The sequence below is a fragment of the Miscanthus floridulus genome, chromosome 5 (genome assembly GCF_019320115.1).
Source record: "Miscanthus floridulus cultivar M001 chromosome 5, ASM1932011v1, whole genome shotgun sequence".
Taxonomy (NCBI): domain Eukaryota; kingdom Viridiplantae; phylum Streptophyta; class Magnoliopsida; order Poales; family Poaceae; genus Miscanthus; species Miscanthus floridulus.
Window position 1 is genome coordinate 32060293 of NC_089584.1, and position 16096 is coordinate 32076388.

The following is a 16096-nucleotide window of genomic DNA, read 5'->3' on the forward strand; positions in this document are numbered from 1 at the left end:
TTCTAGCGGCAGCAGCAGCTCCTTTAGTAGCAGCAGCAGCAGATGCATCAGCAGCAGATACTTATGCAGCAGCAGCTCATGGGATTTATGCAGCATGTAGTAACAGCTCTTGGGGCCCCACAGCCACAGTCTTCGCCCCAGCTTGCTCAGCCTACCACCGCCACGACGACTCCAGCAGTACAGCTCAGTGGGCTTCAGAGTCAGGGACAGCCTCCCGCTCTTTTTGCTTCACCCACAGTTCAGGTGTCCCAGTGGTTGTCCTCACCAGTGGTTGCCCCACAGTTCACACCATATCATACGGGCTTCTCACCGGATCAGTCTTCTTCGCTATTTGTGCTTAACACGTTAGTCTCTAGGAGTCTTGGAGCATCTTTCAGCGAGTTGACCGGCATGCCTGCACCGCCTCATATGCATACCGCCGGTCCTTCTACAGCAGCCCCTGTCGCCGTGACTACTCAGAGGCTCCCTTCGCCTGTCGCCTCCTTAGATCCTACGACAGATATTCTAGCAGCTTCACAGGCAGCACCTGCCCCAGCTCAGACCCAGACCACTTTAGCGACACTTCCTGCTACAGAGGGTCAGTCAGTACAGAGCTCAGGGTCAGATGATGATGGCACCCAGTTTCATCTTGCTCCACGTACTTCAGCGCCCGGCTCGTCCGCTGTAGCCCCGCTGACCGACCCTTAGGTTTTGGTGTTTGACGCCAAAGGGGGAGAGGGTTCGAGTATGTAGACTCAGGGGGAGCGACATTTAGGGAGAGCTAGTTATCTAGTATTAGCTTATTATATACATTTGGAGTTTTATCTGTGTGATACACTATTACTATTATACATTCGTGTGTTACTTTCATGCATATTATTATATCTATGTGATAGTGATATCTACATGATTGTGATATATGACATGTGTGCTCTCTACTTTATATTATTTATATGTCATATCACTTGTGTTATGCTCATTTGCCGTTGCTTCCGCGTTTATACTCCGATGCAAATGAGCTTTGTTACTCGTACTCATGCTTAATTCATATCCTTTGAGTACATTGTGTTGGCTTGGATCATATAAGCTTGACTCACACTTTTGTTCTTATTGACAAAAGCTTATATGAACCAAGCCCATCAAAAACCTCACTCTTTCACATACTCGAGGTGGTATTGTCATCAATCACCAAAAAGGGGGAGATTGAAAGCATCTAGGCCCCTAGTTGGGTTTCGATAATTAATGACAATACAAGATTACTATGACTAACGTGTGTTTTGCAGAGGCAATTAAGTTAGGTCATGGTAATGGAGATCGATTGGGCAATCGAGGTGGTCATGCCCCTACGATGGAAATCGTTTCGGTTTTCAAAGGATGGGCGACAAGGTTAAGGATGACTAGTTCTAAGTGTCGATTGGAGTTGGAGAGACACTTAGAGTAGTTTAGGACTTTGTTTTTCCTTTGGTCGTACTATTAAGGGGGTATGGATGGGTAGCTTGACCTAGATGAGTCTAGTGAGTTAGGTGTGGTGCACACTTGTTAAAACTAGCTCTAGGTAGCTCCTACGAATGCCTAAGATCCTTTGGAGCAAACTTCATTCACATATGATCGAGAGTTGGAAGTGAATGGAGGGTCAAATGCTGACCGAACGCTGGCTCCGGTGCGACCGGACGCTGGCCGCAGGGTCCGGTCAGTTCATTTGACTAACAGTCTACGTTCGGTGCGACCGGACGCTGGAGAGGTCAAGTGACCGGACGCTGAGAGGCAGTGTCCGGTCGACTCTAGTAAGGTTCCAGAGAAGGGAATCTGCGACCGGACGCGTCCGGTCAGTACTGACCGGACCCTAGGGGTTCAGCGTCCGGTCGAGTACAGTAAGGTTCCAGTAAGGGTTTAATGCGACCGGACGCGTCCGGTCAATGATGACCGGACCCTGCCAGCGTCCGGTCAACACATTTCACTGGAATGCGGGTTGAACTGACCGGAGCGTCCGGTCAACACGACCGGAGCGTCCGGTCACCCCGCAGAAGCTCATAACGGTTCATTTTTCAGGCTGCCTTATAAATAGAAGCTCTACTCGTGTGTGGAGTTACTTTTGCTCATTCCAACAGCTGAGAAACACGTTTGTGAGTGCCAAGAAGAGTAAGGTCCTAGTGAGGTGATTGAGATTCGTGAATCCAAGAGAGTAGCCTCATTAGTGAATCAAGAGTCGACAAGTGTGCATCCATCTTCTCATTAGGCTTCGCGTGGTCAAGTGAGAGTTCGTGCTTGTTACTCTTGGTGATCGCCATCACCTAGATGGCTTGGTGGTGATTGGGAGCTTGGTGATCACCCGGCGGAGCTTGTGGGTGACTCAACTCAAGTTGTGAGCGGCTTTGGGTGATTCGCCGTGACGGAGTGTCGAAGAATCAACCCGTAGAGAGCACTTGATCCTTGCGCAGATCAAGGGGGAGCTACACCCTTGCGCGGGTGCTCCAACGAGGACTAGTGGGGAGTGATGACTCTCCGATACCTCGGCAAAACATCGCCGCGTTCCTCTCTCTCTCTATTTACTTTGAGCATTTACTTTGAGCAATTCAATACTTGTCTTTACATTCATAGAATTGCCATGCTAGAGTAAGTTTAGAACATAGGTTGCTAGTCCGTTGTGCGTTAGTTTATTAGAAACACTTTTCTAGGCACAAGAGGTTAATTGGGCTAACCGTAGGATTTGATTATTGCAAGAAAATTTAGAATTAGCCCAATTCACCCCCCTCTTGGGCATCTTGATCCTTTCAACACGGGTCCCACATGTCATCTTCTTCTTCCTCTCCTCATCTCCTCTGGTTGTCTCTCTCCATCCCGACGCGGCGTGCTGCTGGCCTTCCCCGGCGGTGGGCGCCTCCTCCTCCATGGCCGGCGTCCGGCGGACCTCCTCCATGGATACGGCGTCGGTTGGGCTTCACGAGTACCTCCATGGCTGGCGCCCGGCACACCTCCTCCTCCATGAATTCGGCGTAGGTCGAGCTTCACAAGTGCCTCCATGGCCGGCGCGACCGCGGGCTCTCGGTCCCCGGCTTCGGCAGGCGTGGCCCCGTCCCTGTGCGCTACAGCGACCCCGTCCCCGCGAGATCCAGCAGGCGCGACCCCATCCCCATGCCCACGAGCTCCGGCAGGTGCGGTCCCATCCCTGCCCCCGTGAGCTCCAGCAGGCACGACCCCTTCCCCGCCCCCAGCCCAGGCCGGCGTGCTGCTGCTCGCCCGCTTGCTCGCCTGCAGCGTGCTGCTGCTGCTCTGCGTGCTGCTACTGCTCGCCGTGGCCGTGGCCGCGTCAGGATGGAGAGAGAGGATGAGGAGAGGAAAAAGAAGATGACATGTGGGGCCCACGTGTCACTGACAGGGGTGATGAAGTATACGTCTTCGTATACGTCTGTAGCTGGACCCAGACTGTGTCCATACGTATTCAGTGGCATTTTTGTGGGAAACGAAGAATTGTAATGGCATGTTTCAAAATAGACGAATAGTAATAGCGTTTCTCCGAACATCAAAAATTATAATGGCATCAATCCAAATAACCCTATTTGGAATGGAAGGAGCATTGTTTTACTCCAACTCTCACAAGATATTTATCCATTTGGTTCTTCTCACATGTCCATGATTCTTCCTATGTACCCTTACAACATGAATCACGATGAAAATAAATAGCCTCAATGTACTCGTGAAAATATTACCCTGTTCTCAGTTTACGCTCATGCACTTCTAGATAGTAAGACATAAATGCATGAAGCAAATATGCAAGATTGTTCTGTTTGGTGCGCAGCCGAAGACATCAATTATGCAAGAAGCTTTTTACAATCCTAACCACAAAGTTTCAAAATTACAATTTAAGTTCGCTACCAAAATTTTGGTATCAAACATATACCAACGTCGTCAATTTTTTGTATCATCATGTTTTAATCAGTGCTACCTCTTGGGTTTCATGTTTTACTCATTGGTACTTCGTTTCCAATGATGGTTGAAGACTCGTTTTGCAAATCAAAACTAACTTTTTGGAACCACCTCTGTTTTTCGAGAGGAAATACAGTAGTTGGCTGGTACAGTTCAATTTCCAAGAAATACAATGGTTCAAGTTGATAAACGCTGTTAGAGACATTGGGAACTGGAATATACATTGGGCGACGTCAACGAGTAACCAAACATGTGCCATGAAGAAGTTGAACTTATTCCAAAGATATATAGCGCATCACCAATTCACCGTTGATGGTCCAAACTCTCTTACATATACTCCGTAATACCATGAGCAGCAAATATACATTCCGCCTAGACCCGACAACGTTATCTAACCAGCTTGTAATCTGTCATCGCCATCGGTCCTGACAATCGTTCAAGCTAGATGTTCCATTCCTCAGCTCCCTCAGTTTGAGCAACCAAAGCAGCTCAGTTCAGCCGTTCTTCTTTGCGATGCTGTGTTCGCCGTCCTCATGTTTCGGAGAGTCAGTTCCACTGTAGAAGGAGGCCTCACTTGAGGCGTCCGAGTCTGCGCCATTAGCCTCCTTCTCAGCTGATTCAAGCAAGCTATTGGTTGAACTGTGCAACGATCCCATCTTCTTGTCGTCCTCCTGCATTCGCTCTGCGTAGCTGTTGTACTCGAATGTCGCTGGGTTCTTTCCCCCGAATGCCGAGTCGAGCTCCTCCATGTCAAAGACTTCTGCCATTATCTTCTGGCTCTCCTTGTCGTTGGAGTACACAAACTTGACCTTCTTGCGGGTCTCATGGTCCAGGAACGGCTTCACTATCTGTCAGTTGTAATTATGGTTAGACTAGGTTGCTGTTTCAACCAATGGAAGAACTTATGTAGCTGAGTAGAAAAAGGGTGAAAGCAGTGCAAAATGGTAATAATGGCGAGGGATTGTATATTCCCTATCCACAACATGATCCATACAGTCCATTTTCAGTGAGCATCTGTTACGTTTCATATAGTTTAATTTCCATGATTTGGGTCCCGGTCTTGGTAGCAGTAGAGTGCACAACACATCATGGAACACAGATGAAGAGGATCATTACATTTGAATTTTAATAGTTCAAATTCATTAAGAATGGTATTACCAAATTTAATTATTTGACAAACAAATCTAAGTAAAGAATGGAAGCACAATAAATAGTTGATCAAATTCCTTCAGTATGGGCCTATTTAACACAACATCATGGTAAGCTGGTAGCAATCACTCCTACACTGATGCACCCTGTGCAAATGGCACAAACAGAAGAAATACTGGTTCTCAAGTGAACAAAAGAAAGTCAGTTGTGGTCACCTTCCAGAATGATTCAAATATCCTAGGAGGGTTGTAAAGGATTGCAAGCCCCAACCTCTCAGGATAACAGTCTTGCAAGACATTGACAGTCTCACGGGTCACCTTCAGCGGTGTGCTTCCCAATGTCCAGCTCTGGAAATCTGTCAGCCATACCATTTTCTCTTGATCTTCCGGCAGGTTCATAATTGCTTTCTCCAGAGAGTAGACTAGATATTTGATCTGTCCTGTTGCTGAGGTAGTGTTCTGCCACATTTCAAAAAGACCAAACATACAAGTTTTAAAAAATAGACTGTTTCACATTTGATCAACAATCGTTTGAAGCCTAGACTGCACGATGATATTGGTTCATCAAATCAATATCAAACACCTTTTGTTATAATCCTCAAAGTAAACTAACACCATACAAATTCAGTAGTTCAAACTGCATTGGTAATTTGGAATTAGGAAATGCAAGATTTTCAACAAAAGATTGTCAAAATAGAGATAAGTATTGAAGGTATTTAATGCATAGCTTGAAATTCACCTTCTGTTTCTCCTAATAGTTTGATTTTAAATTAGGATCATAAAGGTTGATTGATCATGTGTTTCACATTTGTTGTTCAATATACTCATATTGGCAGGCTTAGCACTTTGCAAGATAACATGCCTATGGTTATTTCTAGATGTTCTCTAGATCATATGATTAAATTCTAATTCTAATCTCCAAGCATGTTAGATGACAGGCATATCTGATGCAAAACCATACAGAATACCTCTGCAAGACCAACAAAAATCTCAATAATCTGAAGATGTTTACTCAATTATTTCCAGAAAATTAATCTCTAGTATCTAAACTAACCTCTAAGCCAGGCCTCAATACAAGAACAGTTCTGCCATGTTTGTCCTTATAGTCTGCCCTATATATCTTTCCAGTCTCCGCTTCCTCTGCAATATCATCCTGAAGGAGGAGAAATGATGAAACAAGCTTATTATATGTTGTTTAACTGCAAATATGAGATACTTTGTAAAAACAAATACAAGCTGCTTTTGAGCTACAAGTTGTTCACCCCAATCAATTAAAACAAGAGTAAAATGCATGGATAGTCCATTAAATTGTGAGGGTGTGTCGATTTGGTTCATCAGGTTTGAAAGTGCATTTTTAGGTCCAAAATCTTGATCAATGGTGCATAAAGAGTCCATATCCCTTCGTTTTATGTTTATATTTGTAGAAACCCCCCTATATTTATTTTTCTTTCACAACCTTACCCTTCCCTGTCTTCGAATGCACGGGATCTCTTCTACGGCAGCACAATGGTGCTGGCGTACGTGCTGTCCTCCGCGCCGGCAGAGGCCGCGCGTGCGTCGCCCACGGACGGCACCACGCCGCTCCACATCTTGGCGGCCAGCGGCGCCCCGGGCACTGTCGCGGCCGCGTCTGCGGACGCGCTCGCCTTCTCGGGGCTCCGCGCCGGGGACCTCCTCCCGCGCGTCAACGCTGCCGCCGACAGGGACCGGGCACTCCGCGTGCTCCTCAAGTCCCCCGCGCGTCGCCGTCGTCCTCGCCCAAGAAGTCCGCCACACCGCCGCCTTCGGTGGCCGCGGCCCGCCGCGCACCCGCCAGGACCGTGCCGGACTACATGGACCTGCTCGGCTCCATCGATCCGGCCATGCTGTCCGAGGCCAGCGACATGCCGGTCTACAGCTCCATGGCCAAGGCCCCAACACCCCGTTCGGGCTCGACCACTCCGCCGTGGCCAAGGCCATCATGAGATCCCGCGCTCGCTCATGTCACAGCAGGCCACCACTGGCAGGAGCCCAGAGCAACCTACCACAGCCACGACGCCGTTGCGGAGCTGGCCCTACACAGCAAAGAGGCAATGAGCCCCAACGGCTACACTCCACGTGACGCGCGACCGTCGCCGCCGTGCCTTCAGTCCCACAAGCAGCAACCACGGGACAGAAGAAGCTTTTCTTCTTCGGCAGGATTCCCCGGCCCTACGACCTCGAGGACCTGCTGCGCGCGTCCGGCGAGGTTCTTGGCAAGGGCACGCACGGCACCACGTACAAGGCCGCGATCGAGTCTGGGCCAGTCATGGCGGTGAAGCACCTCAAGGAGACCTCGTTGCCGGAGCACGAGTTCTGGGACAAGGTGACGGCCATCGGCGGGATCGACCATCCCAACGTGCTCTGTGCGTTCGGCACAACGGCAACGAGAAGGCGATCGCCGTGAAGAGATCCCAGTGCGCCGCCTCGACGAGCCCCTGCCGACGCACTGCCGATGCCGCGCCTGGCCTCGCCGTGCTGCCCTGGCATGCTCTCCTCCCTGCCTGGCCGCCTCGCCTTCTCCTCGCTTCCTTGTCGCACCACGGCCCGCTGGCACGCTTCTGTGGCCCGCTGCTGCATGCTTGGTCGAGCGCATGCTGCGGCCACCTCCTCGCTGTGCTGGTCACGACCCGAGCGCCATCATTGCGCATGCGCCGATGCCACTGCGTTGCTGTGCTGCGTTGCTATGATGTGCCGCTGGCTCGCGCTGCCGTGTGCGCCCGTGCCGTTGCTGCTCCTGCTGCTGTTGCGCGCTGGCCCGCCACAAGAGCAGTGGCAAAGCCCAGCCACTCGCGCACGTGACCGCTCTGCTCACATCGTCATTTTTTCTTCCCCGCCGATCGCTGTACTCCGGATGGGGGCAAACCGAGCGGACGCATGTGCACCCTTACTGTGAAGTGTGAACCCAGCGGGCGCCTGCTGGCATCGCACCTGTCTCCGCGCAAGCCCCTGCTGCAATTTCTCTGCCTTCTCGCTGTCGCCTTCTGCTTCGTCGCGCCATGTGACCGAGGCAGTGCCCCTTCGTCTAAACCGCGTTGCGACGAACCAATGGTGCTTGGCTCGGCTGCACGCGCGTGAGCGCGCTCCCTTAGTCCTGGACGGCCTACTTTTGGATTTCCCCGCCACCAGTTAGTTCGCCGCTGAGACCTAGCTGTTTTGGGGGTAAGCTTCGTCTGTTGAAATTGGTCCAATTACATGATATGGAGGACTGCCCTTGACCTTCCCGTGCCGATGTTCTCCTTTGTTTGCACAGAGACATCACCGCGGACGAGCTGACGCCGCCGTGCCCGCCGCGGAGCGTCGCCGCCCCGCCTGCGCGCATGTTGTCATCCCTCCTCGGACCTCCTCTGCCCCAACCCGTACCTTGTATGTGTCCGTGGTGCTCCCCTGGTACTCCCCCGCCATTATTTTGCTGTCGTCGTAGCCTTTGTTCTCCGGAACAGCCGCGCCATCGCCATGAGCTGCATCACCTTGGCCGCCACCGTGGCTATCCATGTCACGGTGCTCTGCGCGCAGCGTGGGATGCGGGTGGGCGACGAGCGACGCGTGATGCCTGTGGCACTGGGTGCGCGAGCACAGTCGAGCGGCAGCACAGGTCGTGGCAGGGGCGAGTGCAGTGGCATGGGTCAGCCGTGGCGAGCGCCACCGAGCCCGAGCGGCAGCGAGTGCCAGTGGTGACTGCGCACACTGGGCCAACAAGCTTGTGAAAGAAAAATAAATATAGGGGGGTTTTACAAATTTAAACATAAAAGGAAGGGGTATGGACTCTTTATGCACCACTGATCAAGATTTTGGACCCAAAAATGCACTTTCAAACCTGATGGACCAAATCGACACACCCTCACAAGTTAATGGACTATCCATGCATTTTACTCTTAAAACAATATCCTTAAATTAGCATCCTTATTATTCCTCCTATACTGAACTTTCAGATAGCTTGTAGGTCAGAACATTAGAGGGGGATACAGGAGAAGACTTCCCCATAGCTTTACCCTAGCAGCGGGGAATGCTGTACCTTTTAGGGAACCAGAGGATCTACCAACTGAGCTACAAGGACCCCCTGCCTGGCTACTTCTCGCTAAAGTTTGAATGTATTGATCTATGTACTGCCTGTAATCATGTTATCTTTAATTAAAACCAACATACCCAGCAGATGTTTTCAGGTTTGAATGCAAGCCGCCACTTCACAGCTGCTTTCATCATTTTACTAGCTTTCTGCACATTCCAGTTCCTTGCTCGAAGAAATCTCGCTAATGAGGCATCTGAAAGGAAGTCTTGAATGGCTGCTGATGAGTGTTCACCAAGCTCCTTGCGTAGTTCATTTATCTGCTCACAGAGTCACAGTGCAGAAAGTTAATACTTACTAGAAAGCACATAGCTAAAATCCAGCAGAGATGTCTAGACAAGGTTGATCTTACTTTTTCTTGTTGTTCTTCTTGGGGCAGGGTTTTTTCAGTGGTACCGCCATTGCTAGACTTGAATAGAAAGGACATTACAGTACCTTGAACGAGGCAGCTCCACTAGATAACTGCAACCGTGCATAAATGCTATTAGAAGAAGAATGGACATACATAAATTAATTTCATCCGGCAACTTTGTGCAAAAAGTAGCAAAAGAAAAGTTAACAGAATAGCATACTGAAAAATTAACAGCTTAATTAAGAGGGTGCGGCAAATATTCAGGTAAATACCCGAGGTTAACAAGAGCTCAGCTTTTATGTCCAACAGAAGTTAAATTAGTCCATCCGGTCACAAGCAGCAGTAATTTAAAGTAGACATACTGACATAGATACAGTGCCATAAACACAAGTTTGGACAATGAATTGTACCAAATTATATGTTTCAGACTTCAAAAGTTACGATAGTATGATTTCTCCAAAATGATCTATGCAGACCATTTTAGCATCACAACACAAACACATAAAGAGACTGAAATTCTGCAATTGAACATAAAACTGGTTGACTGCAGTCTTGTTTGGGAGCATGAAAGTTTTCTGTTACAGTGATATTCTACATGGCAAGTGTGTATTTCGATCTGTAGAGTTTTGTGATATCACTGTTCGGCCTGGAAGGTCTGTAATAGGCCTGTAGAACTTTACTATGCTTTCGCAAACTGGTCGGTTTTAAACGTTTAGCTCCTGGGGACTATCTGACTCTGAGGCAGAGTGCAGATATGCTGGAGGTAGTAGCCTGTTTTCTTTCTGCTCTTCTGCTACATCAGAATGGAAATGGGGCTAGCCTGGTGTGGGGAAAAAAAGTGTGCATTTCCTTCTTACTGGAGCGTTATGAATGCCATATTCTGAGTATAAAGGTCAATATGAACAGGCATCCCGGTCATGGCCTCGGTGCAAACAAAACAAAATAATCTAGGAATAATAGATACAGATAGCAGCTTCCAACTGATGATCGATTCAATGCCAAGACTGGACCATCAAACATCAAAATCTCCGAAAAGGAGGGGGTCATTAAATAGGGCAGCAGGCCGGCAGGCCACTAAATTCCAGTCACCACGACGTATGGGAGTGGACTGACAGAGCAGCAGCCATATCAAAATCGTAGCACGGCAGGGTACTGGAATTCGGGCGAGGTACAAGCTGTTGGTCCTCGCACGACGCAGGATTGGATCTGGAAGCGCTCCACATCGCCAGGTCGAGATCAAGTTAACGCAACGCGGTGCCGCCAGTGTGCAGCTCCGATCTTCCGGGAGCCAACGCGACCGGCGAGAACCACCGGAGCTGGAGGAGGAACGGATCGAAACCCCACCTCACCTCACCTCACATCCACGAAGAACCCAACCCCAAGCGATCTGCCAAGGGACAAGTAAAGCAGCTGGGAGCAGGAATCTAATCTCACCCGCCAAACACGGCGCCCAAACCCCAGCCCGATAACAGCCGGGAATTCGCAGTGGCCGGACCCCGATCGCTGAGAACTGCGAGGCGGCACGAAGGAAGGAATGAAGGAAGGGAGAGGGGCAGGCGTTGATGCACGCACCTGGTTCGTTTCCGCTCCGCCGCCCGCGTTCGTGGTCGTGGGAGTGGCGGCTCCGGTAGTGACGGAAATGAAGTAGTTGAGGGTCTGGTGGGTTGGGAGTGGAAGTGTGGACCGGGGGACCGGGGTGGGGTCGGGGGAGGGCGAGCGAATTTTTTACATTTTAACCTTTTTTTTCGAAAGTTTCTTATAAATAGACCTCTAACAGAAAGAATTTAAAAAATTGACCCGTAGCTCGGCGCTATTGATGCGGGCACCGAGCTAACACGTCTCGGCGTCAGCGTCCCTGGCGCCGAGTTCCTGAGTTCGAAGCTGACATAGCAAGGAGCTCGACGCCAGTCACTCTAACGCCAAGCTCGGCGCCGTTCTTACTGGCGCCAAGCCTCTGGTCAAAGAGGACGAGCCATGGGCTCGTCCGCTGCCGTGTGCCGTCCTACTCCAATAGCTGTGCGCCTTGCGATGGGACGGTGCTGTCTCCGGCGATGGGTTGATATGGATTGAATGTGCTACAGTATGCATGATTGTGCCCGTCCATATTTTCCGACCGTATTCGAAACCAAATCCGTTTAGAGGGGTTGAGATCTATCCGTATCCGAGTCCGGATATCCAACATCCGATACCGTATCCGTATCCGAATACTCAAATCGCATATTTATGATGTCGATATCCAATCGTATCCTATCTGACATAGTTGACACTATATGTATTCGAATCCGAATCCGGACAGAAATATGAAAACAAATATAATATCGATGATATCCGTCCGTATCTGATCCGTTTTCATTCCTACCCTGCACTGTGGCTCCCAACGCGCTGTTCATTTGTTCTCAACAGTCCAGGGCGCCGGGCGTGCCAATGCCGCCGGCCCTGCCCCTGATCGATGCTAGCATAGCATGTGTAGGCGCTAATTACCGCGCGGCAATGATTCAAGTGAGGCTGCTGCTACCTACTCCCTCCGTTCCTATTTTTTTTTGTCTTCGTACATCTTGTTTGATCATTCGTTTTATTTAAATTTTTTATATAAATATCATCTATTTTGTTATGACTTATTTTATTATTATAGATACTTTAATAATAATTTATTTATTTTATAATTTATACAACGAACGGTCAAACACGATGTCTGGAAATAAAAAAAATCATTTTTTGAACGGATGGAGTACGGTACTTGTAGTGGCATGCAGCTGGGAGGTTGAAAAGCGACGAAGCAACGGCGGGCCGTACGGATGTACTGTCTATCCTAATCGCCACTCGCTACCAGGGCCTTGTTTAGATTGGGGTTAGGAATCAGTATTTGACATTGTAGCACTTTCGTTTGTATTTGACAATTATTGTCCAATCATGGTCTAACTAGGCTCAAAAGATTCGTCTCGTAATTTACAATCAAACTGTGTAATTAGTTATTTTTGTATCTACATTTAATACTCTGTGCAACTCCGCCTATGGTGGGGCGCCTTTGGTGTCCCAGCATAGCACGTCCCAAGCCCTGGTAAAGAAGGAGGGTTGTGTTAGGCGTGGCGAGCCAATGTAAAAACTTAGCCACTTAAATGGATATGAAACCCGAAATTTATAAGAAAGAATGCTATAGACGCTTGTACCATGACAGGAGTGTGGACAACATAGAGAAGTATAAGATGACAAAGAAGACTGCAAAGCGAGCTGTAAGTATGGCAAAGGGTAGAGCATACGAGGATCTTTACCAACATTTGAGTACGAAGGAAGGAGAGAAGGACATTTATAGGATGGCTAGGGTTCGTGAGAGAAAGACACGGGACTTCAACCAAGTTAAGTGCTTTAAGGATGAAATGGAGCATCTCTTGGTAAAGGAGGATGAGATCCGACATCGATGGCAAGAGTATTTTGACAAATTGTTCAATGGTGAGAATATGGACACAACCTTTCAGTTAGATGACTCTTTTGATGACACAAATAGGCGCTTTGTGCGGAGAATCCAAGAATCTGATGTCAGAGAGGCGTTGAAAAGGATGAAAGGAGATAAGGCGATGGGACCGGATGGTATCCCAATCGAGGTGTGGAGATGCCTCGGGGACATAGCTGTAGTATGGTTAACCAAGTTGTTCAACCATATTTTTTTGATCGAACAAGATGCCTGGTGAGTGGAGGAGAAGTATATTGGTATCGATCTACAAGAATAAAGGGGATATTCAAAGTTGTACAAATTACCGGGAAATTAAGTTGATGAGCCATACTATGAAGCTATGGGAGAGAGTTATCGAGCATCGCTTGAGAGCAATAACGCGGGTCTCTATGAACCATTTTGGTTTTATGCCCGGAAGGTCAACCATGAAAGCCATTTTCTTAATAAGACAAGTTATGAAGCGGTATAGGGAGAAGAAGAAGGACCTACACATGGGTTTTATTGACTTGGAGAAGGCTTATGATAAAATACCAAGGAATGTTATGTGGTGGGCTTTGGACAAACATAAAGTCCCAACGAAGTACGTTGGGCTTATTAAGGACATGTACAGCAATGTTGTGACTAGAGTTCGAACAAGTGATGGAGACACGGATGACTTCCCGATTAGGATAGGACTACATCAAGGGTCAGCTTTGAGCCCTTATTTGTTTGCTTTAGTGATGGATGAGGTCACAAGGGACATATAAGGGGATATCCCTTGGTGTATGCTTTTCACGGACGATGTAGTGCTAGTTGATGAAAGCCGGACATGAGTGAATCAGAAACTGGAGTTATAGCGGGAGACTTTGGAGTCCAAAGGTTTTAGACTTAGTAGAACTAAAACTGAGTATATGAGATGTGACTTCGGCACTACTACTCGGGAGGAGGAAGATGTTAGTTTGGAAGGTCAAGTAGTGTCTAGGAAGGATACCTTTCGATATTTAGGATCAATGCTACAGAGGGACATGGATATTGATGAAGATGTTAGCCATAGAATCAAAGCAGGGTGGATGAAGTGGCGGCAAGCGTCTGGTGTCCTATGTGACAAAAGGATACCACAGAAGCTAAAAGGCAAATTTTATAGGACGGCGATTAGACCTGCTATGTTGTATGGTGCAGAATGTTGGCCTACGAAAAGACGACATATTCAACAGCTAAGTGTCGCGGAAATACGTATGTTGCGTTGGATTTGCGGTCATACAAGAAGGGATCGAGTTCGGAACGATGATATACGTGAGAGATTAGGGGTAGCGCCAATTGAAGAAAAGCTTGTCCAACACCGGTTGAGATGGTTTGGACATGTGCAACGTAGACCTCCAGATGCACCGGTGCGTAGTGGAATCCTAAGTTAGGATAATAACGTGAAGAGAGGCAGAGGAAGACCGAAGTTGACTTAGGTAGAGGCAATAAAAGAAGACTTGAAAGGATGGAATATACCCAAAGACTTAGCCTTAGATAGGAGTGCTTGGAAGACAGCTATTCACGTGCCTGAACCTTGATTGCTTCTGTTGGGTTTCAACTCTAGCCTACCCCAACTTGTTTAGGACTTAAAGGCTTTGTTGTTGTTGTTGTTGTATTTAATATTCTATGCATGTGTTTAAAGATTTGATGTGATGAAAAGAAAGTGAAAAAACTTGCAATCTAAACAAAGCCTACTAGTACTACTAGTTGAGGGGCGACCGGGCGAGGAGGCACAGCGAGAATCGAAAAAGGCGCAAAAAAAAAAGAGAAGAAAGGTGGACGGGTAGGGACATGGATTAGCCGGGCCTTCATTTGGAAATGCAAATAAAAGGCCAAGCAGCAGGAGCCAGCAGGGGATGGTGCACGGCTAATCAAGTGGCCATCCATGACGGCGGTCGCGTTGCTGCACTGCTGCGCGCCGGCGGTATAGACAAAAAGGGGCCTCGTTTTTGAGAGGAGGCACGCGAGGCCCAGACGCTGCGGCGGTGGCGGTGGCGGTGGTGCGGTGCCCCATCTTGTCCGTCCGTCCATTCACCGCCGGAGCCGGACCAACCGAGCAAAAGATGTCCCCGCTCCCGCTCGGCCCTCTGTAGTCCCTAATCGATCTAATCCAAGTGTCCAGCACGCACGCAGACCGGCACCACTACGACATCGCTCACCGTCGCACAGAAATCCATCTGGAAACGCACGACGCGATGGGTGGCTGGCCATCCATCCTCATCTTTGCCCAACCCAGCAGTACGTACAATAAACAAGGATCGACATAGATCTGCTTTGACATGTTAATCAGCCGACAAGCTAACCTATCCGCATCATCGGTTCAATCAGCGCGTTCGGCACTGCACTGCTGCACAACAGCTCACATGTTACTTCTACCGCTCCTACCTGCTCCGGCAGCGGTCACTAATAACTAGGCTACCGCGTGCTGCTGCTGTACCCATCTGAATCTGATCGTACTGTATTTGTGAGAAGAGAAGCATGTAGCAGCAACCTGATTGTGACTCACCGTACCGGCACGCAGAAGACCCGCACACACGCGGCGCACGACTCGTGATGGAGCCGCACTGAATCCATATCAGAACATCGCCAGAGATAACACCGTCTCATCGCACGTCGCAAGACGCACAGCTATTAGAGTAGGACGGCAGGCTTGGCGCCAGTAAGAACGGCGCCGAGCTCGGTGTCAGAGTGACTGGCGCCGAGCTCCCTGTCATGTCAGCTTCGAGCCTAGGAGCTCGGTGTTAGGGACGTTGGCGTCGAGACGTGTTAGCTCGGCGTCAGCATAAATGGCGCCGAGCTAAGAGTCTATTTTCTAAACTCTTTCCATTAAAGGTTTATTTATAAGAAACTTTTGAAAAAAAAACTAAAATATAAAAAAATCGGGGAGGGCGACTGGAATGCGCGGGCGGGGGCGGTGGAAAGGAATCGGGGAAAGGGACGTGGAAAAGAATCTCGGCGTGCGAGACGGGTGGGAGGTCGCCGCCCCGGCGCGTGGAGGTGGAGGCTGATGAGCGCTGGTGCTGCCGTGCCACCGATGGTGGTCTGTTGGCACGTCAGGTGTCGCCGCTCACGCGGGGGATGCTGCCGCGCGGCGACCGGCATCTTCTTGATCTTTGCCCGTGCACCGGGGGCCAGGGTATGTGGACGTGGTTGGGTATTCA

General features: G+C 49.1%; 1 protein-coding gene across 2 annotated transcripts; it reads right to left on the bottom strand.

Moving 5' to 3' along the window:
• Positions 1-4156: 4156 nt before the first annotated feature.
• LOC136451907 (uncharacterized) lies at positions 4157-11182 on the bottom strand. Of its 2 annotated transcripts, none has more exons than XM_066452586.1 (6): positions 11060-11182; positions 9488-9597; positions 9216-9395; positions 6106-6204; positions 5268-5510; positions 4157-4751 (listed from the first exon to the last, which is right to left on the bottom strand). In XM_066452586.1, exons 2-6 carry the CDS (start codon positions 9560-9562, stop codon positions 4398-4400), a joined length of 951 nt encoding a protein of 316 aa, XP_066308683.1. In that variant the 5' UTR covers positions 9563-9597; positions 11060-11182; the 3' UTR covers positions 4157-4397. The 2 variants fall into 2 exon arrangements, with proteins under 2 accessions (XP_066308683.1, XP_066308684.1); XM_066452587.1 differs by lacking the exon at positions 11060-11182 and adding an exon at positions 10922-10944.
• Positions 11183-16096: the final 4914 nt, after the last annotated feature.